This window comes from Protomyctophum bolini (genome assembly GCF_963924005.1).
Source record: "Protomyctophum bolini genome assembly, chromosome: 19".
Taxonomy (NCBI): Eukaryota; Metazoa; Chordata; class Actinopteri; order Myctophiformes; family Myctophidae; genus Protomyctophum; species Protomyctophum bolini.
In genome coordinates, this window is record NC_137880.1 from 37,424,833 (window position 1) to 37,451,301 (window position 26,469).

The 26,469-nt window shown below is 43.3% G+C and overlaps 1 protein-coding gene across 1 annotated transcript; it reads right to left on the reverse strand.

The window, feature by feature from the left end:
• Nucleotides 1-307: 307 nt before the first annotated feature.
• LOC308334392 (transforming growth factor beta-3 proprotein-like) lies at nt 308-23,293 on the reverse strand. Its single transcript, XM_080791117.1, has 7 exons — nt 22,313-23,293; nt 11,589-11,752; nt 6,314-6,443; nt 5,017-5,124; nt 4,027-4,195; nt 3,132-3,285; nt 308-530 (listed from the first exon to the last, which is right to left on the reverse strand). Exons 1-7 carry the CDS (start codon nt 22,662-22,664, stop codon nt 372-374), a joined length of 1,236 nt encoding a protein of 411 aa, XP_080647243.1. The 5' UTR covers nt 22,665-23,293; the 3' UTR covers nt 308-371.
• Between the last annotated feature and the right edge of the window lie 3,176 nt (nt 23,294-26,469).

Genomic DNA, 26,469 nt, shown 5'->3' on the forward strand with positions numbered 1-26,469 from the left:
GCAGATGAGAGTTAAAAAAAACCAACACGCCAACAAGTCAGCGGGCTGAGTGAGTCATTTAGAGGTCATTCTATGTACCAACCAACTTAAAACACACAAACCCTCTAGAATGCTTAGTGAAAACGGACCTGAGTGAGTTGCAACTGTACTCGGTTCCTTTTGTCGAAACACGAAAATCTTCTTCACCAAAATATAAGCCGATCTACAAACGCATCGACGCGGGAGCTTGTAGACCTGCTATTGTTATTGGCTAACGTCCCCCCCCTCCCTCCCTCCCCTCCCCTCCCCCACCCCACCCCACCCCCACAGAACATCGATGCTGGGGTTCATTCAAGTGGTAATGCGGCGGTATGGCGGTCTCTCTTTTTTTCTCAGCTGCACTTGCAAGACTTGACGATCATGTTGGACAGCTGCTCCACTTTGGGCGTGCGTCCGGAGTAGTAGAGGATGGTGAGGGGCTCCAGGTCCTGGGGGACGCAGCAGGGGGAGGCGGACGCCTCGGGGTTCAGAGTGTTGTACAGGCTCAGCATCTGAGGTAAGGAAAGGAAAGGAAAGGTACTATGTTTACCCAGGGTAACTGGACTAAGCTCAATAACTTGTTTACAGCCAGGCCCTGCTCATAGAACATTTCATGGTAGGGGTTCAATGCCTCAGCTGAGGGAGAACAACAGAGCAGAGCACTGTTGATTTTGTGTCCTCGACTATAAAACTAAGACGAAAAATGTTCGTCGACATACCTTTTTTGCACTGGCGAAAACTAAATGGAAACTACATGACAACTGAGCCATGATGACTAAAAGTAAGACTAAATATATTGACAATTTCGTCAACAAATAAAAACTAGACTTTAGGAAGGGACTAGTGGACACGAGATCCAGTATGAATAAAAGTCATTTTACACTTAGTAATAGTTCCTACCGTGCTGTGTGGTGTCTCCTATAGTTCCTACCGTGCTGTGGGTGCGTCGTATAGTTCCTACCGTGCTGTGGGTGGTGTGTCCTATAGTTCCTACCGTGCTGTGGGTGGTGTGTCCTATAGTTCCTACCGTGCTGTGGGTGGTGTCTCATATAGTTCCTACCGTGCTGTGTGGTGTCTCATATAGTTCCTACCATGCTGTGTGTGGTGTCGGATAGTTCCTACCGTGCTGTGGGTGGTGTCTCCTATAGTTCCTACCGTGCTGTGGGTGGTGTCTCATATAGTTCCTACCGTGCTGTGGGTGGTGTCTCATATAGTTCCTACCGTGCTGTGGGTGGTGTCTCCTATAGTTCCTACCGTGCTGTGGGTGGTGTCTCATATAGTTCCTACCGTGCTGTGTGGTGTCTCCTATAGTTCCTACCGTGCTGTGGGTGGTGTCTCATATAGTTCCTACCGTGCTGTGTGGTGTCTCATATAGTTCCTACCGTGCTGTGTGGTGTCTCCTATAGTTCCTACCGTGCTGTGTGGTGTCTCCTATAGTTCCTACCGTGCTGTGTGGTGTCTCATATAGTTCCTACCGTGCTGTGGGTGGTGTCTCATATAGTTCCTACCGTGCTGTGGGTGGTGTCTCATATAGTTCCTACCGTGCTGTGGGTGGTGTCTCCTATAGTTCCTACCGTGCTGTGTGGTGTCTCATATAGTTCCTACCGTGCTGTGGGTGGTGTCTCATATAGTTCCTACCGTGCTGTGGGTGGTGTCTCATATAGTTCCTACCGTGCTGTGTGGTGTCTCATATAGTTCCTACCGTGCTGTGGGTGGTGTCTCCTATAGTTCCTACCGTGCTGTGGGTGGTGTCTCCTATAGTTCCTACCGTGCTGTGGGTGGTGTCTCATATAGTTCCTACCGTGCTGTGGGTGGTGTGTCCTATAGTTCCTACCGTGCTGTGGGTGGTGTGTCCTATAGTTCCTACCGTGCTGTGGGTGGTGTCTCATATAGTTCCTACCGTGCTGTGGGTGGTGTCTCATATAGTTCCTACCGTGCTGTGGGTGGTGTCTCATATAGTTCCTACCGTGCTGTGGGTGGTGTTTCCTATAGTTCCTACCGTGCTGTGGGTGGTGTCTCATATAGTTCCTACCGTGCTGTGGGTGGTGTGTCCTATAGTTCCTACCGTGCTGTGGGTGGTGTGTCCTATAGTTCCTACCGTGCTGTGGGTGGTGTCTCATATAGTTCCTACCGTGCTGTGGGTGGTGTTTCCTATAGTTCCTACCGTGCTGTGTGGTGGTGTTTCCTATAGTTCCTACCATGCTGTGGGTGTTGCGTCCTATAGTTCCTACCGTGCTGTGGGTGGTGTCTCATATAGTTCCTACCGTGCTGTGGGTGGTGTCTCATATAGTTCCTACCGTGCTGTGGGTGGTGTTTCCTATAGTTCCTACCGTGCTGTGGGTGGTGTCTCATATAGTTCCTACCGTGCTGTGGGTGTTGCGTCCTATAGTTCCTACCGTGCTGTGGGTGGTGTCTCATATAGTTCCTACCGTGCTGTGGGTGGTGTCTCATATAGTTCCTACCGTGCTGTGGGTGGTGTTTCCTATAGTTCCTACCGTGCTGTGGGTGGTGTCTCATATAGTTCCTACCGTGCTGTGTGGTGGTGTCTCATATAGTTCCTACCGTGCTGTGGGTGGTGTCTCATATAGTTCCTACCGTGCTGTGGGTGGTGTCTCATATAGTTCCTACCGTGCTGTGGGTGGTGTCTCATATAGTTCCTACCGTGCTGTGGGTGGTGTCGTATAGTTCCTACCGTGCTGTGTGTGGTGTCGTATAGTTCCTACCGTGCTGTGGGTGGTGTCGTATAGTTCCTACCGTGCTGTGTGGTGTCTCATATAGTTCCTACCGTGCTGTGGGTGGTGTCTCATATAGTTCCTACCGTGCTGTGGGTGGTGTCTCATATAGTTCCTACCGTGCTGTGGGTGGTGTCTCATATAGTTCCTACCGTGCTGTGTGTGGTGTCTCATATAGTTCCTACCGTGCTGTGGGTGGTGTCTCATATAGTTCCTACCGTGCTGTGGGTGGTGTCTCATATAGTTCCTACCGTGCTGTGGGTGGTGTCTCATATAGTTTCTACCGTGCTGTGGGTGGTGTCTCATATAGTTCCTACCGTGCTGTGGGTGTTGCGTCCTATAGTTCCTACCGTGCTGTGTGGTGCGTCCTATAGTTCCTACCGTGCTGTGTGTGGTGTCGGCGCTCCTCAGGTACGGACAGGGCCCAGAGCAGTAGTTGGCGAAGTAACCCTTGGGCTCATGGATCCACTTCCAGTCCAGGTCACGACGGAAGTCGATGTAGAGCTGGCGGACGCAGCAGTTCTCCTCCACGTTTCTGACCACAAAAAGAAAACCCCACCGCGTGTATCGTTGAAACAATGGAGACTTATCATTTTGTTCGTGGTTAGAGTGTCCGCCCTGAAACTGGGAGGTCGGGGGTTCGATCCCCGGCCGGGTCACATACTAAAGACTGTAAAAATGGGACCCAAAGCCTCCCTGCTTGACACTCAGCATCAAAGGGTTGGATTGGGGGGGGTCAAATCAAATCTACTAATCAAATGATTCCTGAGCGCGGCACGTTGGCTGCAGCTCACCGCTCCAAGAGAGATGGGTCAAGTTGCACCACTCGGTTCACACGGGTGTGATTTTTTACCAGTGCATATTATGGCAGGCATTGTTGACGGATTTGGAAGAGATTTTGAAGGTTTCTGGTTCCAAAAATGAGCCAATATTTAATGTGTAAAATCCATGATATTTACATTAGAATGATGAATGAGCCCGGCTGGAAAGTTTCTTAACCCATTCTGAACGGGAACCCATTTTGGTGTTAGCATCATGTCGTGCTTTAGCTATTGAAAAATAGCAGATCTACAAGCTCATAGCGCGCCACCGAGTGGCGCGCTACGAGCTTGTAGGTCTGCTATTTTTGAAATAATCGAAGAACGACTGACATTTCTAGAATCTGATCTCAGGTCTGAATGGGTTAATCAGACCAGTGTGTGTCCAGTGGGAAAACCTCGTATGAATCTGATCTCAGGTCAGAATGGGTTAACAATGTAATGAATGCGAGCCTTACGAGAAACAGTAATTGGTGTCTAGCGCCCTCTTGCGGCGGCGGGTGGTGTGCGTGTCCAGCCGGTGGGGGGGGATCATCATGAGGATGAGATGAGGGAGGAACTGGTCCTTCTGCTTCTTCAGACGGCCCAGGTCCCAGCGGCCCTGCTCCTCGTACTCCCCCTCCACCCCTAGACAGACAGAACAAAGACAATGTTGGTAAATGGTGCATTTCTATAGCACCTTTATATAGATTGTGCATTACATTCACACATTCATACACCGATGGCAGCTGAAACCATGCAAGGCACCAACCAGCACATCAGGAGCAATTGACAAAGTATTTAGTTTTAGTCACCATGCTGTAGCTTAGTTTTCATTTAGTTTTCATTTAGTTTTCGTCAGTGAAAAAAGGTAGTCGCTATGTCCAGCCGGGGAAGTCCCCCACCTGTCGGGTGAAAAAAAAGCAGCTTGGACTCCTCATGCATAGAAGGAAGCATGAGGTCAGTCTGCTGCCCCCCCCCACCCCCACCTCCCCAGGTTGGCAGAGGAAGTGTAGCGCCCAGGATTACATTAGATAATTGACACTGGGTGAACAAAAAAGGGTTGCAAAATTGTGGGATAAAAATGATATATATAAAAAAAGACATGCGTGTAAGGTGGACAGATATCGAGTTTCTTGTACTGTACAAACTTGCTGCCTTTTGTTTCAAATCTAGCCACAGACTTGAATATGTGTGAATATTCTGCATGCGGTATACTTAGTAAAACAGGATTTATAGAACACCATAATTAAGTAATGGGTTTAACTATTGAAGCCCTATTTTATACTTATTCTATGAAATTGTTCTAAATAACGACCGGCCAAGTTTAAAGTGGTTAAAGTCTGGTAGGGAGATACGGTGCTCCAGTTTGAGTTTCCATTAGCCGTGACGATGGGTCTCTATATGGAACAAACTGACAATAATACTGATTAATAAGACATTATATTTGACAACATGTAAGATCTCACCTTTGAACTTGACATCCAGCACCTCGTTCATGTTGTCGATGATGTCACCGTTGGGGTTGAAGGTGTGGCAGGGACAGTGCACGCTGATCTCCAACCCCAGATTAGTCCCTGATGGAAATAAACCAGTGAGACGACAGGTCACCGTTCTGACCTGAGATCAGATTCTATACAAATGTCTTCTACATCCTGACAGTTTACCATTCTGACCTGAGATCAGATTCTAAAAATGTTCTTCTACATCCTGACAGTTTTCTGAAAAAGCTATGTTTCTATGTCAGTGGTTATTCGATTTTTCAAAAAATAGCAGACCTACAAGCTCGTAGCGCGCCACTCGGTGGCGCGCTATGAGATTGTAGATCTGCTATTTTTCAATATCTAAAGCATAACATGATGCTAACACCAAAATGGGTTAAAAAGCTTTGCTCAAAGACCCTCAAGACACCAGATGAAACGCCACCTTTCTCAGGCCCTCAAACGGCAAAACTTGGGTGAAATTATTTGAGACTTTTGTTCATAAAAGGAGAATTTATAAGGAAATTCTTGGCCGAAACCAAATATAGGAAACAGTTGGCCGAAAGCCGAATACCGAATATGAATAATATTATATATCTTTTTTTTCCTACCATTGCCTGTCATTTCTGCCGTACCTTAAAGCTACCTGATTTATGGCAAGATAAATGGTTATGGCAAAACTTAACTTAAAAAATAATCACTATTATGGGTCCATAAAACATTTATTCAGCTCTTTTGAATGCATTAATTGCATACACTATTCGGTGATATATTTTCTGCCTATTCGGTGCCGAAACCGAATAGGCCGAAAATGCATTTTTAGCTATTTTCTGCAGACGAATATTTTCTGCGGACGAATATTCAGTGCATCACTATTGTGGGATACAGTATTTGGGGGTTTATTATAAAACGTGGTGATGTCCAGTCTACCTCTGTTGGTCAGCCACTCCCGTACCGTCTATACAATAATACAGTATTTGGGAGGTTTATTATAAATCTACCTCTGTTGGTCAGCCACTCCCGTACCGTCTATAAAATAATACAGTATTTGGGGGGTTTATTATAAATCTACCTCTGTTGGTCAGCCACTCCCGTACCGTCTATACAATAATACAGTATTTGGGGGGTTTATTATAAATCTACCTCTGTTGGTCAGCCACTCCCATACCGTCTATACTATAACACAGTATTTGGGGGGTTTATTATAAATCTACCTCTGTTGGTCAGCCACTCCCGTACCGTCTATACTATAACACAGTATTTGGGGGGTTTATTATAAATCTACCTCTGTTGGTCAGCCACTCCCGTACCGTCTCGGTCACATCAAAGGAGACCCATTCTGCAGTGCCTCTGGTCAACACGTTCTTGGCTCCGATGTAGCGTTGTTTTGCAATGTGTTCGTTTGGCCTCACGATCTGCAAAGTAGTCATAATAAACTGTCACTCTCTTGAGTCTGAAATGAATAAACAAAACATTCCTCAGTCAGGGGTCCTTGGGGGAGTTCCAGGGGGTCCCCAGCCCAGCTAAATTATACTTATAGGAACCAAATGGAGCCTTATGGGTCTGTAACTCTGAGAGTGTACAAAAAGGAACTATTTGTACACTCTCAGAGTTAAATTAATATTGATGTTACAATATAAATTGGGGTCCACCAGAGATAGAAATGCCATTAAATTAGGGGTCCGTAGATTAATTCAGTTCAAACTGGGGGTCCTTGAAATGGAAATGGTTGAAAAGAGCCGTAACAATCTTCTCTTATGGGGGTCCTTGGCATACAGTATGTTTTCAAATAGGGGGTCCTTGACATGAAAAAGTTTGGGCTCAGATCATCAGACAAGGTCAGAATAATCTCTTGAATCAGGTTATGTCTTATTTCAGTCACTGTGGAATTCTATACCAGCTGATCTAAGGACCGCTACAACAGCTTCGTCTTCTGTTTAAAAGCAAACGAAAAAAACTATTTATTTTAAGTCAAAGTGGTACACGTTAGTACACACGTTACCGCAGTGAAATTTGTTCTCCGCATTTGAGCAATCTCTTGGAGCGGTGAGCCGCAGCGGTGAGCCGCAGCGGGAATCATTAGTTGATTTGACCCCCAATACAACCCATTGATGCCAAGAGTGTCAAGCAGGGAGGCATTGGGTCCCATTTTTACAGTCTTTGGTATTATATGACCCGGCCGGGGATCGAACCCCCGACCTCCCAGTTTCAGGGTGGACACTTTTTTAATGGTATTTATTTGTTTTATTGCAACAAGGACCACATGATCCCACTATTTTTTTTTTTTTAAGTAAATTTTATTCAAAGAATATGACATCATATGCAATTTTCACAGAAAGAGAATTTTACATTTTCTCCCACAACTCCTTTCCCAATCCTCCCCACCCACCCATGGCGGACACTCTAACCACAAGGCCAGCCTGTTTGGAGCGTCTTACTTGAGGGGCGCGCGCCACTAGCCCCTGCTATGTCCAGCTTTGAGGGTTTGTGTAAACGCAAACATTGTCTCCTATAACAACACAAAACATTGAATGTGACAAATTCTGAATATTCTTTGAGGACCACTGTGCTCTGATACTGTACTCAGATACTGTACTGCCTTCATGATGCTGCAATAATGGCTCCTGTCAGGGATCTAAAAACATTCTGCAGAAGTGACAAACTATTTGGCTCTGTACCAAGTACCAAGGCTCTGGGTCTGACGGCTACAGTACAGTACCAAGGCTCTGGGTCTGACGGCTACAGTACAGTACCAAGGCTCTGGGTCTGACCGCTACAGTACAGTACCAAGGCTCTGGGTTTGGGTCTGACAGCTACAGTACAGTACCAAGGCCCTGGGTCTGACCGCTACAGTACAGTACCAAGGCCCTGGGTCTGGGTCCGACGGCTACAGTACAGTAACCAAGGCTCTGTCTGACAGCAGTACAGTAACCAAGGCTCTGTCTGACAGCAGTACAGTAACCAAGGCTCTGTCTGACAGCTACAGTACAGTAACCAAGGCTCTGGGTCTGATACAGTACAGTACAGTAACCAAGGCTCTGGGTCTGATACAGTACAGTACAGTAACCAAGGCTCTGTCTGACAGCAGTACAGTAACCGAGGCCTGGCTGAAACCAACTGCCATCTGGTTGTCGTTGGCACATTGATTGAGTCCTGTTGCTCTTAGCAGTCAACAGTTTAACTTTACATCAGTGCTCCTGATTAAACACTAGTTTATGCTTCATCACATAAATACTAGTTTATACTTCATCACATTCTACAGATTAAATACCAGTTTATACTTCATCACATTCTACAGATTAAATACTAGTTTATACTTCATCACACTCTACAGATTAAATACTAGTTTATACTTCATCACACTCTACAGATTAAATACTAGTTTATACTTCATCACACTCTACAGATTAAATACTAGTTTATACTTCATCACACTCTACAGATTAAATACTAGTTTATACTTCATCACACTCTACAGATTAAATACTAGTTTATACTTCATCACACTCTACAGATTAAATACTAGTTTATACTTCATCACACTCTACAGATTAAATACTAGTTTATACTTCATCACACTCTACAGATTAAATACTAGTTTATACTTCATCACACTCTACAGATTAAATACTAGTTTATACTTCATCACACTCTACAGATTAAATACTAGTTTATACTTCATCACATTCTACAGATTAAATACTAGTTTATACTTCATCACATTCTACAGATTAAATACTAGTTTATACTTCATCACATTCTACAGATTAAATACTAGTTTATACTTCATCACATTCTACAGATTAAATACTAGTTTATACTTCATCACATTCTACAGATTAAATACTAGTTTATACTTCATCACATTCTACAGATTAAATACTAGTTTATACTTCATCACACTCTACAGATTAAATACTAGTTTATACTTCATCACATTCTACAGATTAAATACTAGTTTATACTTCATCACATTCTACAGATTAAATACTAGTTTATACTTCATCACATTCTACAGATTAAATACTAGTTTATACTTCATCACACTCTACAGATTAAATACTAGTTTATACTTCATCACATAAATACTAGTTTATACTTCATCACATTCTACAGATTAAATACTAGTTTATACTTCATCACACTCTACAGATTAAATACTAGTTTATACTTCATCACACTCTACAGATTAAATACTAGTTTATACTTCATCACATAAATACTAGTTTATACTTCATCACATTCTACAGATTAAATACTAGTTTATACTTCATCACACTCTACAGATTAAATACTAGTTTATACTTCATCACACTCTACAGATTAAATACTAGTTTATACTTCATCACATAAATACTAGTTTATACTTCATCACATTCTACAGATTAAATACTAGTTTATACTTCATCACACTCTACAGATTAAATACTAGTTTATACTTCATCACATTCTACAGATTAAATACCAGTTTATACTTCATCACATTCTACAGATTAAATACTAGTTTATACTTCATCACACTCTACAGATTAAATACTAGTTTATACTTCATCACATTCTACAGATTAAAAACTAGTTTATACTTCATCACATTCTACAGATTAAATACTAGTTTATACTTCATCACATTCTACAGATTAAATACCAGTTTATACTTCATCACACTCTACAGATTAAATACTAGTTTATACTTCATCACATTCTACAGATTAAATACTAGTTTATACTTCATCACATTCTACAGATTAAATACTAGTTTATACTTCATCACATTCTACAGATTAAATACCAGTTTATACTTCATCACATGTAGCCATTTCACCCTCGACATAAATGATGTATTTTCAACCGATTCGCTTGGCAAAAAATGATGAAATGACGAGGAAAGACCAATGTCAGACCAACGCCTTTTTTCCAGCAGAAAATGTGTTTTCATATGAAGCACAAATTAACCCCTATGTACAGTACGCCTCATTGAACATCTGAATGATGACGATTTGATTTTGGGGCTTGAATAGATCTCACTCCTCGTCTTTTCTTTAGACATTATTATTAGGTCAACTTTTCCGGATAGAATGAAACAAAAAGGTTGTAGAGGGTATAACTAATGCACCTGACCTCATGCTTCCTTCTATGCATGAGGAGTCCAAGCTGCTTCTTTACACCTGACAGGGGGGGGGGGGGGGAGTTTCCCCGGCCGGACGTATAGCGCGTGGAAGGAACATGTTATTCCGACCAGTTCCTTTCCCCTCCATCAGGCTGGCCAGTGGGAGGCAGTTTTGTGTAGCGGTGAGGCTTTAAAAGTTATATTTAAAGTACGCAGGAGTGTAAACTAAATCGACAGTGGGTAGAGGGACAAGGAGACGGTACCTTTACACACCTGGTAGAGCTAAACTAAATGAACAGTGGGTAGAGGGACAAGGAAACGGTACCTTTACACACCTGGTAGAGCTAAACTAAATGAACAGTGGGTAGAGGGACAAGGAGACGGTACCTTTACACACCTGGTAGAGCTAAACTAAATGAACAGTGGGTAGAGGGACAAGGAAACGGTACCTTTACACACCTGGTAGAGCTCTAAACTAAATGAACAGTGGGTAGAGGGACAAGGAGACGGTACCTTTACACACCTGGTAGAGCTAAACTAAATGAACAGTGGGTAGAGGGACAAGGAAACGGTACCTTTACACACCTGGTAGAGCTAAACTAAATGAACAGTGGGTAGAGGGACAAGGAAACGGTACCTTTACACACCTGGTAGAGCTAAACTAAATGAACAGTGGGTAGAGGGACAAGGAAACGGTACCTTTACACACCTGATAGAGCTAAACTAAATGAACAGTGGGTAGAGGGACAAGGAAACGGTACCTTTACACACCTGGTAGAGCTAAACTAAATGAACAGTGGGTAGAGGGACAAGGAAACGGTACCTTTACACACCTGGTAGAGCTAAACTAAATGAACAGTGGGTAGAGGGACAAGGAAACGGTACCTTTACACACCTGGTAGAGCTAAACTAAATGAACAGTGGGTAGAGGGACAAGGAAACGGTACCTTTACACACCTGGTAGAGCTAAACTAAATGAACAGTGGGTAGAGGGACAAGGAAACGGTACCTTTACACACCTGGTAGAGCTAAACTAAATGAACAGTGGGTAGAGGGACAGGGAGACGGTACCTTTACACACCTGGTAGAGCTAAACTAAATGAACAGTGGGTAGAGGGACAAGGAAACGGTACCTTTACACACCTGGTAGAGCTAAACTAAATGAACAGTGGGTAGAGGGACAAGGAAACGGTACCTTTACACACCTGGTAGAGCTAAACTAAATGAACAGTGGGTAGAGGGACAAGGAGACGGTACCTTTACACACCTGGTAGAGCTAAACTAAATGAACAGTGGGTAGAGGGACAAGGAAACGGTACCTTTACACACCTGGTAGAGCTAAACTAAATGAACAGTGGGTAGAGGGACAAGGAAACGGTACCTTTACACACCTGGTAGAGCTAAACTAAATGAACAGTGGGTAGAGGGACAGGGAAACGGTACCTTTACACACCTGGTAGAGCTCGATGCGCTGTTCGTTCCTCTTGGCTGCGGCGTTGGGGACCCTCATGGCGCGGAACTCTGCCCTGAACAGGTTGGTGGCGTTCCTCTCCATAGCGGACACGTTGAATTTGAACACCTTGGAGGTGATGCCTTTGGGACAATACGACACGTCGTCTGCAAAAGAGATGAGATAAAAAATATATAGGTATTTCACATAGGTATTGCTATTTTTGTAGTTTCTTCTTTAACCCATTTAGACCTGAGGACGATTCTACAAATGCCTTCCACGACAATTGGAAGGCATCTCAATCTGTTCCAGTGACCTCCTAGAAGCAAAGATTTGAATAAAAAAAATGTTCGCTCTGAAAGAATATATATTCAAAAGTTTTTGCACCACATTTTCACGATAAAAAAAAAAAAAGGAATGACACAAAAATAGCAAAGAAAAAGTTTTGGCTGATTCAAAAGATATTATTCTTTAATGGTCCAATTAATGATTCCAATCCATAGTGAGACAATATTAAAGAGTGCTACCAAAACGTTTGTACAGTAGGATCAGATATATGTTTCATTAAAACGCAAGAAATATCAGATTATTATATCAGAGTCTATATATTTCCAGAAAAGATATGTATTTCAGGGATAAAACATAATTATATGCCTGCCAGCGATACAAATTAATGACCAGAGGGAGGGATATTAATCCATTCTGGACAGAGGAACCCCTTTTGGTGTTTTAACTAAGCATTACGTTATACTTTAGCTATTGAAAAATAGCAGATCTACAAGCTCATAGTGCCGCGCTATGAGCTTGTAGTGTATAGGTCTGCTATTTTTGAAAAATCTTGAAAATCTTTGAATATATATTCTTTCATAGCGAACGTTTTTAACTCAAATCTTCCCTGGAACAACATGGAGGTCGGCGGCCAATTACATATCATTTTTGGGGTCCTTGACATGAAATATTGAGCATCACTGATACATGAGGTATTTCAGAAAACTGTCAGGATTTAGATTTATTTAAATGACGTCAGGCCTAAATGTCCCCTCAGCAAATCGAACCCTGGTCAAGCGGTTCTCTGCGGCGGCCAGTCGGCCACACAGAGAACCATTTAATAAACTGCGGCGTGCACTGAGAGCGCTTTCTTCTATGGCTCGTGTTCGTTCGTGTACACATCGCAGAGTTACTGTACGTAGCATGGAATGTGGTGATATCAGCGCGGCGGGTCAGGGGGCTATTTTTTCTCTTCTTGAATAACCCATTCTGACCTGAGATCAGATTCTAAAAATGTCTTCTTACATCCTGACAGTTTTCATTCTGACCTGAGATCCGATTCTAAAAATGTCTTCTACATCCTGACAGTTTTCATTCTGACCTGAGATCCGATTCTAAAAATGTCTTCTACATCCTCCTGACAGTTTTCTGAAAAAGCTATGTTTCTATGTCAAGTCGTTCTTCGATTTTTTCAAAAATAGCAGACCTACAAGCTCGTAGCGCGCCACTCGGTGGCGCGCTATGAGCTTGTAGATCTGCTATTTTTCAATAGATAAAGCATAACATTATGCTAACAAAAGGGGGGTGAGAGGGGTTGGGGTGGGTGGCGAGAACATGTTCTAAGTGAAATAGCATCCCCTTCCTTTCAAGCTCAAAATGATTTCACTTCCCTGGTATCTGCATATCAAAAAAACCCCACTACTGTCCATCTTGGGCCCAGTCAGTGACCACTTTCCTACAGCCCATCAGAAAGCCCTCTCTGACCATGATGGTTTTGCCACAGGCAGCCCCCCCCCAACCTCAACCCGTGGCTGGTATATTATGCCAGATATGCGTGCCATTCTATAAAAGGAAGCCTTTCAACGTTTCCTTTGGAGTCCAAAGCCTCGCAATAACCCATTTAGGACCTGACGTCGAAATTAAAAAGAAATGTCTTCTTAATCATGCCAGTTTTCTGAAATACCTCATTTTATCAGTGGTGCTCAATATTTCATGTCAAGGACCCCAAAGATTATATGTAATTGGCCACCGACCCCCATCTGAATAATATGTTATTCCAGGGACCCCTCTGAAAGAATATATATTCAAAGATTTGAGGCACATTTTCACGATTTTTCTAAAATAGCAGACCTACGCGCTATGAGCTTGTAGATCTGATATTTTTCAATAGCTAAAGCATAACATAATGCTTAAAACAAACACCAACACAGGGTTCCCGCCCGAAATGGGATAATGCAGAAAATGTGCCTCTCTTCCATGCACGCTTTCTGCTTCATTTGCACCTGTCAGGGCATTGTAGCCGGTTCATAGCATTGCCACAGATTTCCCCAATAGATCAACAGTTTACTTAGCACCTTTTCAGCAGAGCTGTCAGGAGTCAGAGACTGAATGCTTTGTTTGCTGACATTAAAACTGAGGACAAGTGGGTGATGTCATTAGACTAAGGTAAAAAAAAAAGTAGCCCCACAAAGCCGGCATTCTGTAACCCTTCTACTAAGGCCTCTTTTACCCTGGCAGCCAAATCTAGCCTGAATGTAGGTCGCTCTATCTATCTATCTATCTATCCATCCGACTATAAATGCACCACTTCTCTGTGTGTGTGTGTGTGTGTGTGTGTGTGTGTGTGTTTAATGCACATAACTCGAGAACCGTTTGACCCACCAACTTCACATTCGACACATGCAGTCCACACCCCTACAGGGAGTGCAGTGCCCTGTATAGAGGGCATGCCCATGCTTAAAGTGAATGGCACATCGAGTGGCAAAGCAACATGCAAAGTGAGTTAAACATTGTTTAACGTTGTTTAATGCAATCTGATTCAATTCTGTGTGGATGTACAGTATGAGGCTGTCAAGGCCAGAAAGTAGTTTCCTGCCACTCAGTAGGCGTTCCTGCGTAACGTCCGGGTTTGATGATGATGTCACGCCGTCACGCGCATACCCGCCCACTTCTCACAGCCAGGCTGCACTCTCTCCACACACACACACACACACACACACACACACACACACACACACACACACAGACACACACACACACACACACACACACACACACACACACACACACACACACACAGACAGACACAGAGATCTACTTCTCACAGCCAGGTTACACTCTCCACACACACACACACAGACACACACACACACACACACACACACACACACACACACACACACAGAGATCTACTTCTCACAGCCAGGTTACACTCTCCACACACACACACACACACACACACACACACACACACACACACACACACAGACACAGAGATCTCCAGCTATCTGCTGTGTAAAATGCATCCAGGCTAACAACAAGCCATCATTACATAGCTGACACAGCAACACACGTCTAAAATTGAGGAAACGGCAACAATTAAAGGTTGGTACTAGTACACTTACATTTGACCAGCCGCCCCATCTGTGTAATCTAGAATTGATTACACAGAATTCCCAGTTTTAATCCGTGTTGTTTTTGGCAGCAAATTTTGATTTTAGTTTTAGTCATAGTCTCTTCAATAGTTTTAATTTAGTTTCAGTCACATTTTAGTGACCTGGAATGTTTTAGTGTTAGTCTAGTTTTAGTCGACTAAATCTACAGTTTATTTAGTCGACTAAAATGTATTTTTGGCGTTGATGCCATCGTAATGACTGTTTTTACACTTGCTGAAAATAGGCGATCTACAAGCTCACAACGCGTCGCAGCGTGACGTGTTGTGAACTTGTAGATCTGCTATTTTCAGCAAGCAACCAAGTGTAAAATGACTTATACTGGATCTCTCGTCCACTAGTCCCTTCCTAACATTTTAGTCTAGTTTTTATTTGTTGACGAAATTGTCAGTATATTTAGTCATAGTTTTAGTCCTCATGGCTTAGTTTTTATGTAGTTTTTGTCAGTGAAAAAAGGTAGTCGACGAACGTTTTTCGTCATAGTTTTAGTCGACGAAAACAACACTGATTTTAATGTCCTAATGTACAGTATGCTCCACTGTACGATAGATACTGTACAATAACCTCACAACGTGTCACATCCATGACGTGTTGTTGTGAGTTCTAGATCTATCTATGTTGTGACTAAAGAGTTTTAGATCTCTGATTTATTGATCTATACAAATAGACGGTCAAAACCCTGCTCTGCATGTACAGTAAGATGAAATGCTATCGCCCTCCCCAGACCCTCCTTGACTTTGTTTACATTGTGATTTATTCTGATGAAAAGCCGCTCGGTCATAAATTGTGTTAATGCTCGTAAAAGTAGAACAAAACAGGCCTGCATCTTGACTTACGATGGTACAAGAAAAGTTATTTTAGATCTGTCATCTAAAAGTAAAAAACTGAAAAACAAGAATCATAATTCAGATCATGAACCCGCCTGCGTATCAAATGTTATACATTCATATTATACGGTAGATCATTACAGATCACAGCGACTTTGGAAAGACCGACTGCAGCTTTTTATGTCCACTTCTTTTCAGCTATAAGGTAACAACGTTATAGTCCAAAAAGGCTCCAGTCCAGTGTAGTAAACTTGATTTACCGCCGCGTTTTCCAATGCATGCATGTAAAAGCCATTAGTCCATTTTGGGCGGGAACACCCTTTTGGTGTTTTAAAGCATTATGTTATACTTTAGCTATTGAAAAACAGCAGATCTACAAGCTCATAGCGCGGCACCGAGTGCCGCGCTACGAGCTTGTAGGTCTGCTATTTTTGAAAAATCGTGAAAATGTAGTGCAAATCTTCAGAGCGAACATTTTTAACTCAAATCTTTGCTTCTAGAGGGGGTCCCTGGAACTACATATTTTCAGATGGGGGTCGGCGGCCAATTACATATAATCTTGGGGGTCCTTGACATGGAAATGTTTGAGTACCACTGACATTAGAAACATGAGGTTTTTCAGAAAACTGTCTGGATTTAGAAGACATTGGTAGAATCGTCCCCAGGTCTAAATGGGTTAGTCCCCTCTTAGTGTGTGGGATATGCATTTACATACAATGTATGTGTGGATATACAGATGCTTGGGGTTGGGGTTAGACATCACTGAATTCACATAAACCCCTGTAATGTCTAGCCTGGGTTCTGTGTATGTCCAAAACGGCTGCTTTTCCCCACAAATGGAATGGAAAGAAATGTGTTCTTCCAAATGTATCCAACGTAGGTATATATTATTTTGTCAAAAGTCCTTGTTAATAATATTTCTCATTGGTTAAATCTTTCTATAAATGCTAGTATCTATAAAAATGATGTAGGAAATGTGTAGCTGTCGTTCCCCGGCATATTTTCGAGAACCGGCCTCTAGTACCGATTAACTTCAAACGTGAGTACGTGTGTACTAGTGCGTATCGCCACAATGGACCCGAGGGAGTGCAGTGCCAAGCGGCATGTCAGTCGGATCAGCAGTCGTTCCGAAATCTATATCTATCCATAAATAAATACCCATTATCTGTCGGTCTGTTAGTCCCTTTTATCCCATTATATCAGATCCCAAATGCCATCAATACAGTATATAGGCTACTGACATAGTACCATGATAATGGAGGGAGGGGCACTGCATTAACAATGAGTTCAAATTCCGGGCACTGCACTCCCTGCGGGGGTGTGGAACGTGTGGGTCGAATATGAAGTCGGAGGGGCAAACGGTTTGTCGAGTTAACGTGCATTACAACCGCACACACACACACACACACACACACACACACACACTATTACAAATAAATGAAGTAATTGAGCACCTCACGTATCAGGACAATATCGTTCACCAGAAACAAGGACAGGTGTTTTCAATGAATCTATCGCGATTGCAGATTACGATTAAGTTACAAACTAAATAAATACTGAATCAAGCAAATTAAAAACTGTCCGGAGTGTTCACAAAAGCAAGATGTGGCTGTGGCTCAGGAGGTAGAGCAGGTTGTCCAATGGTCCCTGGGTCAGTGGTTCGAATCCAGGCTCTTCCTCCTGTCCCACATGTGGAAGTGTCCTTGGGCAAGAAGACACTGAACCCTACATTGCCTCCAATGAGTCGGTCGGTGTGAGCTCGCCACCGTCGGTGTGTGAATGTGGGAAGTGAGGACGCTGGCGTCGACTGTTCGCCGCTTCACCTCCCAATGTATGAATGAATGAACCTTCACCTCCCAATGTATGAATGAATGAACCTTCACCTCCCAACGTATGAATGAATGAACCTTCACCTCCCAATGTATGAATGAATGAACCTTCACCTCCCAATGTATGAATGAATGAACCTTCACCTCCCAATGTATGAATGAATGAACCTTCACCTCCCAATGTATGGATGAATGAACCTTCACCTCCCAATGTATGAATGAATGAACCTTCACCTCCCAATGTATGGATGAATGAACCATTGTAAGCGCTTTGAGTAGGCATGCAGTGCATATAAAAATGCAATTCATTATTATTATTAGATGTACAGTATACAAGCTAACAGCTCGAACTACTGAGAACTACTGGACTTGAAGATTGTCTGTTTTTGCTACTTTTGTAGCAGATAGTTTTCTACCCAACAATGACGATATACAGTATGTGATCATATCTATACCATAATTTGGTATAGACAGTACATATACATATATACAGTACACTTCAGGGATGCTTCATGCGGAACTCGACTTCGTCTCGTTCCCCTACCGCATCACTGTCATGGCAATAATCACGTTAAACAACACCCCCTCTCGTGTAATACTGCTTAATTAATGACTATATAAAATATGGGTTGTTTTCAAATGACTTGGGGGACACTTGCAATTCCCTCACGGCCCTCCAGTGGGCCCGGCCCACAGGTTGAGAAGCAGCGCTATAAACCAATCAGAGCTCAGCGATCATCGTCCCCTGGCCTCCATGCCTATATAAATACAACAATGGAAACTAAATAAAAACTAAGCTACGATGACTAAAACTAAATATACTGACAATTTTGTGAACAAATAAAAACTACACTAAAATGTCAGGAAGGGACTATAGTGGACGAGAGATCCAGTATAAGTCATTTTACACTTGGTTGCATGCTGAAAATAGCAGATCTACAAGCTCACAACGCGTTGCAGTGTGCTGCGTTGTGAGCTTGTAGATTGTCTATTTTTAGCAAGTGAAAAAGAAGTCATTAAGACGGCATCAAGGCCTGCGAAAACACATTTTAGTGTGAAATGAGAGTGGTGCAACGCCCCTCTCTCCCCCCTGCAATTGCACCTCAATTTGTGGCAACACAAAAGTTGAATCCCATTGACAAGGAATGGAAAATGTACGTCAATTATGTAAAGATCTGCGAACCAATCACATAAATTCAGTTGTTCATCATGGTATGATGATGTATAATGAATACATCATAACATACAGACTTTCCCCATCTAGATTCTAGTTGTTCTGGTTCTACGTTGTCTTCCCCAGGTGTTTCTCATGTGTAATCAGCTCTCATGTGTATATTAGTCTTGTTCCCCAGTCAGTCCTTGTCGAGTCATTGTTTGGTGTCGGTTAATCTTGTTATCTGTCTCTGTTTTTCACCTTATTTAAAACACCCACCCATGGGTTTGATCACCACCTGCCTGGCTGTCCTGCGTTTGGGTGCTCACCTCACCAGAACGTGACAGCCCACCTCACTTCGCACGGGTGTGATTTATTTTTTTATACAACTCTTTTATAAAAACAGGCTCAAGACCTTCTGAAGGTTAGCTGCAATGCAGGCTCCCAAACTGTGGTGAAACAATAGCCAAAACTACAAGCTTGGACTCAAGCATGGGCCCTGACCCACTGTTTTGGAATCGGTGAGTTAGTTGGTGTGTGTAACCAGGCGTAACCAGTGCGTCACCAGGCTTTCCACCTCAGAGGAAAGCCTGGTCTCTGTTACAAAATCGCCGTGTGAACCGGTCTGATATCCGACGATATCGCTACGTCATGTTGTAGTATTGTTTTTCATCAGGATGATTGACTATAAAACAATGACTACAACATGACGTAACGATATCATCCGCTGCTCCCGACAGGATCATAAACCAGAAATGGAATGCTGCCCAGGCTAGTTAGTGTGTGTAGAAGCCATCCTCACTGTTTATGTATGTCTACTTATTATTATCACAATTGTTGTAGCTATTTGGCATTATTGGGCTTTAGTTTGATGGGTTATAATTTAATTATTGTTTGGACAACAGGGGCACACCTCCCCAGGCCTGATTGCTTGACAGAGGGTATAAGTAGGCCTGGGTGATTGGGGAGCGGCATGCACCTGGTGGACAAATGGTTTTTACCTGACAGACAGAACAGAGATCATGCCATAACAAGGAAGAGAAGATGTGACTGTTTGTAATGTATCATTCACTGCACTTTGGAAAGTAAATGCAAACCAAAAAGACATTGAACCTGTGGACAATCTGTTTCTTATGTCTGCGTACATCCTTAATCCCTGGGTGCATCAGTGGCTATGGTAGAAATGTTTGGAACCAACAAAATGGCCACCACAGTGTGTGTCTTTTCTTTCTGACAGAAAAGAAGCTCCATTCAAGGCTGTAACCTGTAACCATCTCCAGCCAATTAACTCTATCTTGCTTTTTGTCAAAATAATTTTATGGGACTCAAAACAGAACACTGTAGTATGAGAGAATATAAGTCTTTAGAGAAACATGCACCTGTTTATTTCAAAGAGACAATGATGCCTTGGCTCGTGTGTGTGTGTGTGTGTGTGTGTGTGTGTGTGTGTGTGTGTGTGTGTTTTGATTTTTTCTCCCCAAAGTGAATCTGTTTATATATTTTCCACTGAAAATAAATGCATTCACTATAAAGGCAGGTTGAGCACCTTTAGTACCAAATAAAGTCCCAATACCGTATTGACACAGTACAGTTGTACTACACAAATATATTTTCTGAGAATATTTTTTCTTTTTTTAAGCTGAAATTTGTGAGTACAACATGGTCACAAACGAAGCACACTAAATCGACGTGTTAACTTTTCCTTGTCCTGCCGCACTGTTAACTTTTCCTTGTCCTGCCGCACCGTTAACTTTTCCTATTATCCCTTTTTTTTTCTTTTAAAGGCATCCCCCATCTGCCCGGGCAGATGTCCCTCTCATTCTGGGGAGAGGGACTGGAACGGAAATGGCAACATCTGGGGAGAGACCGGGCCCATGGACGGAGAGGAGAAAGACTTTCCTGGAACACCAGTGTGGGCTTAAAACAGGTTGGTTGAGGGTAGGACGTCCCCTCACAAAAAACATGCAGTGATCTTGGTCTCTAAACTGCCTCCCCCTGGCCAGCCTGATGGAGGGGAAAGGAACTGGTTGGAATAACGTGTTCCTTCCACGCGCTACGTGACGTCCAACCAGGGAAACTCCCCCCTGTCAGGTGTAAAGGAGCAACTTGGACACTCAGGCATGAAGGAAGCATGAGTTCAAGTCCGTTGCTCTCCCCAGGTTGGCGGAGGGTGTGTAGAGCCCAGGATCACAGTAGATGATTGACACAGGGGTGAAAAATGGGTTACAAAATCGTGGGATAATTTTTTTTTTTTTTTTAAACAGGTTGGTTGAGCGGTCCAACCAACCATAGAGCAGTGGTTCCCAAACTTTCATGTCAAGACCCCCAAATTGACACTAATTGTGGCCCTGCGGACCCCCCATTTGAAAAAGATCATTATGCCAGGGACCCCCCCCCCCCATGAGAGAAGATTTTTACGGCTCTAGCAGTGATTCTCAACCAGTTTCATTTCAAGGACCCCCAGTTTGACATGCATTAGTCTACGGACCCCCCATTTAATGGCATTTCTATCTCTGGGACCCCCAATTTAATTTGTTAAATTTATGTTAATTTAACTCTGAGAGTGTACAAATGGAACCAAATGGACCCATATTAAGGATCCATTTGGTTCCAAACTATCATTTAGCTGGGGACCCCCTGGAACTCCCTCAAGGACCCCTGGGGGTCCCCGGTCCCGCAACACAGTCAACACATCATACACAGTAAGATGCAAAATGCTAATTTAACTCTGGGAGTGTACAAATAGAACCAAATGGACTCACAATTGGCTCAGTGCCAATATTAGATTACTTAATTCAGCAGTAATCAGCATTTAATAAGAGGCGGTTTACATATTTTCTTCTTTATAGCATTTCCACTGACCAAAAAAAACCGCCTGGCAGCCAAACCAGACCAGAGTAGAAGTTCAGAGTAACTAAAGGAGCTTGTTGGAGATTGTCTCGTATTATGCAATCAGATACATTGGCACACGTGTGGTGTGCACCGGCGCACGCACGCATTCATTCTCCATTCACTGCTCGCGTGCGTAATTACGCAGCGCACACACGCAGCGCACACACACCTGGTCATCATTAGCACAACCGCGGTCACACAACAATGCGAATGGCAAGTTAACAGTGAAACCTGGAACTTTTTTAAATTAATATATATATCCTCCTACTAGACCCTGGTTTTTTCAGGACTTGGTTGGTTGACAAGTAGTAGTAGCCTCAGAATCGATAAATATACATCTACGAGAGAGTCTAAATCTTTAGGCTAAAGTAGTAGGCTACTGGCGGCACTGTATGGAACTCCCAGCCGGGATTACCTCGTCAGAGAGGCGGGCAGAAAGAGTCTCCACATGCGGGACACCACAGACACACCACACCACCACGGTACGTTCCAAACCCAAACCACGGTATGATTTTAACGTTTGCAGCAGCAACCAACAACAAAACAAACCGTAGCCATACAATTAATAATGAACCGCACAACTTACTGTTTTCCGACGGATGGGGGTAAACCATGCTGAACTTGTAGATCTCCTTGGCATAGTACTCCGTCTCGGTGTTGTCCTGCCCGCAGCTCTGCTGCCTCTCCCGGCCCAGCGCCTCCAGCAGCTCCCGGGTGCTGTTGTACAGCGCCTGGAGCTGGTAGGGGATCTGGTTGGGTCCCAGGGAGTGGGGCGGGCTGGTCAGCCGGAGCTTGCTCAGGATCTGGCCCCGTATCGCCTCGACCCTCTTCCTCTTCACATGGTCTATGTCCACCGTGGCGCAGGTCGACAGGGAGAAGCTCGGAGTGGCGCAGTTGATCAGCAGGAGGAAAAACAGGAGAGCTTTACCCAAATGCATCTTCAAATGCTCTCTGCATTTGGTGTTGGGTCAGGAGTTGATGTTGATGGAGAGATAGAGAGAGAGAGAGAGAGAGAGCAGGTTGTTGTTGTCCAGGCAGACGGACAGCTGAGCTGTGTATTTACCTCGAAACGAAGGTGCTTTCTAGCCTATACCGTTTCCTCTCTGGAGACAATTATACCAAGTTTATTTCCACTTAATTCGCTCTTTTGTTGTGGCAATCCTTTCCTTCTTTGTTATTGCAGGGGGAAATCCCAGAATGTATTCGCCCATTAGACATTATTATTGTTCAATGTCCAGCCCGCGATCGTAGCCTATACCAAACAACTTGTCACATGAGGCACAATAACAAATATCCATTCAGAAATCAGAACGTTAGAAACACAGAGATTAGTTCTCTTTTGCATTCCAGTATGATCTCCTCAGTCCGGTGCGTTCACGGTGCGTCACCTCACAGCTTGTCATATTTTCTCCTTTTCTTTCTCATTAACGAAGTGTCACTTTTCTCTTGATGCGCGGCGCACTTTATGAAGTATCCTCTGCTGTATAGACCTCTGCTCTGCCTGTCAACTGTATAAACCGAAGCATGCGATCATGCGACTACTGTAGTCGCTGTGTGTGTGTGTGTGTGTGTGAGCGGTCTCTGCTCTGAACGAACGAACCCCACGTGTGTTTTTATAGCACAACTTCTGACGTTTTTGATGGAGGAGGGACCACAGAAACACACACACACACACACACACACACACACACACACACACACACACACAGTAGGCCTACACACACAGAGTAGGCTACACACAACCTTAGGGGATGCCGCGACGCATGCTAAAGGCATCCAGATTCCAGAACATCACATCACGAGCACACACACACAGCAGTAATTATTAGGGCTACTGTTTTTTTATTGTATTATCCGATTCCGACCACACTTATTCCATGAGTAAAGCATTCTACTGGAAAGTTCACGACATAGCATTCCGTGATGACGTTCTCTTTCTTTCCCCCCCTCTTTTTTGTGTGTTTGATTTATACCATTTACTGTATAGAAATACATAACTGGCATATTTACATATTATTATTATTATTATTATTATTTATTATTACCGCGCTATGATGAAGCCCACTCTAGCCCACTGGTTAGTTATAATAGAGCAGGTAGTACGCCCTCTAGTGGCGTTTTATACTCCTTACATCATGTCTACCAAAGAGCAACGATTGATTGAAATATTTATTAACAGTTTGCAGAATTACAGTACATTTCAAGCACAAACTCAATACAGAGACTGTTAACTGTGAGTGGACGACCCAATAAAGCACTACACTTGTTTACAACAGGGTCCACTTTGTTCAATTCATCAAAACAATTAGAGACGTACAAATAGACACTTCTATATAGTTAAAGAACAGAACAGGAATTCATCATGAAATCATATTGAAGCTTAAACTCCTGACCTTTAATTATTGGCAATTAATTCTTCCCAAGGATGGAAGAATATAAGGAAGAGAAAAGTGTGTAGCGAACCACGCTGGACAAAGAGGTTGAAGGCCGACTGATGATGTGAAGTTTCTTTAATAGATCATCGTGAAAACTAAAGGCAAGGCACAAACATATAATCAATACAGGAAGAAATCTTCAATAAAGTGAGGCATTCATATAAACAAATAAGTTTACAATTAACCAATAAAAGTTTCATATCAAAACATAATACCATATAAACAAACCAATAAAACAAGATCCCACAACAATATGACACAAACCAATAACCATAAAATGACATTCACCTTGTTCCCTCTCCAGCTAGGTGCTAACTTGTTACCAGGTGTCCCAATATCATGATGTCACTTGACCATGCCATTCTCCAGGAAAGTCACTAAAACCAATAAATCAATAATTAAAATCTGGCAGTTCCATTTCCATGTCATTTGTTATTTCATTTGTCTGCACTCACTTGTTCCTTTTGGTGTTCCATTTCATCCTGTTGGTGAGGTTAGGCTTAGCTTTCCATGATCATGGTTTGGAGCACATGAAGAACAAACATTTACTTCCTGACTGATGCATGCTGGGCTTTATCAGACAGTATGAGTGAGCAAGCTTCCTGTTTGCCCACATAGCCTTTCAAAGTAAGAGCCTTTCCTCCATTTCCATTCCGGGGTCCGTTACACTCCCACCAAAATTATACGTGGGCATGACGTGTATGAGTCACATATGATTTTCCAGTCAGCAGAGGCAACAATTAGGAGGCAGGCTCGCCAGTTTCCAACAACAGGACCAGCTTCTGCACGGAACGTTCCAGTACTGACTGTTTGTACAGGCGTTCACCCTTCTTGCCAAGCTTCTGATCACTAAGGCAGACCTTCACTCTTCTTACTAGTCCATCACTGTCGGTATTAGTGTCTGCCACTCGACCCAACCGCCATTCGTTTCTGGGCAAATCATTATCGTGTACCATCACTATATCTCCTATTTGGAGATTCCTCCGTGGGACGTGCCACCGCTGTCTGATAGTGATGTTGGCCAGATATTCTTTCCTCCACCTACTCCAGAACTGTTCGGCCAAGTATTGAACATGCCGCCATCTCTTCCGAGCGTACATGTCCTCCCTTACAAAGGTGCCGGGGGGAGGCAAGGCTTTGACCAATTTCATGGTTAAAAGATGGTTAGGGGTGAGTGGTTCAAGGCTGTTTGGATCATTGAGATTATCGATGGTGAGGGGGCGATTATTCACTATAGCCATAGCTTCATAGAGAAAGGCCCGTAAGGATGCATCATCCAGTCTGCCGGAGGAAAGCTCAATAGTAGCCTGAAGGATACTTCTCACTGTGCGTATCTGACGTTCCCAGACTCCGCCAGCGTGACTTGTGTAAGGTGCATTCATGCAGAAGTCGCACTGTTTTTCTGACAGAAATGTAGTCAACCGTTCTGCATTCACTTCCTTGAGAGCTTCCTTGAACTCATTTTTTGCACCAATAAAATTACTTCCTTGATCGCAGCGGATCTGTCGAACTGCACCACGTATGGCAATGAAGCAGCGAAGGCCATTGATAAAGGCATCCGTTGTCATATCATCGAGCATTTCTATGTGAATGGCTCGAGAAGATAGACAAGTGAATAGAAGGCCATACCTCTTATTAACTTTTCGTCCTTGCTTCACAAGAAATGGCCCAAAACAATCCATCCCACAATAGGTAAATGGCGGTGATGGTTCCACACGTTCGGGAGGCAGATCAGCCATTCTTTGCTCTTCTGTTGGTCTTCTGTGTCGTCTGCAAGACACGCAACGTTGAATATATGTAGCCACGGCTCTATTTATCCCTTGCATCCAATATCCCTTTGACCTCATTTCATTAATTGTAAGACCTTTGCCTTGATGCTTGACTTCCTCATGACAGTGGGCAATTATCATCTTAGATAAGGGGTGATTCTTTGGAATTATTGTAGGATATTTGATTGAGTTAGAGACTGACGAGTTACGTAATCTTCCTCCCACCTTGAGTATGCCATCTTCAAGGAAGGGGTTGAGACAATACAGTTTGTTGCGAGACGGTAGTACGGCTCCCCTGCATATCACCTCCAACTCCTCTTTGTATGCTTGCCCTTGCAAGGCCTGAATAATGACATGCTCCGCCTTTTCCCTTTCTGCCACAGTGGTGAGGCCATTTAATTTGCTCTTGCTGGTGAATCTGAGGATGCGAGCGATGGCTCTGATTGCTCTTGACCAGGTTGAGAATTTGCACAAACGGTCAATGATGCTTCTTTGCTCCGTTGTTTCTGTATTCAAAACCAGAGAGCTTCTAACCTCTG

What these genes read in the sequence shown, in the direction of transcription:
- LOC308334392 (XM_080791117.1), bottom strand. Translation starts at nt 22,664, where the DNA reads ATGCATTTGGGTAAAGCTCTCCTGTTTTTCCTCCTGCTGATCAACTGC. An exon ending in GCTGGATGTCAAGTTCAAAG is followed by an intron (nt 4,196 to 5,016) that starts GTGAGATCTTAC and finishes CTGTCTGTCTAG; the next exon opens with GGGTGGAGGGGGAGTACGAG. An exon ending in GACACCAATTACTGTTTCTC is followed by an intron (nt 3,286 to 4,026) that starts GTAAGGCTCGCA and finishes TTTTGTGGTCAG; the next exon opens with AAACGTGGAGGAGAACTGCT.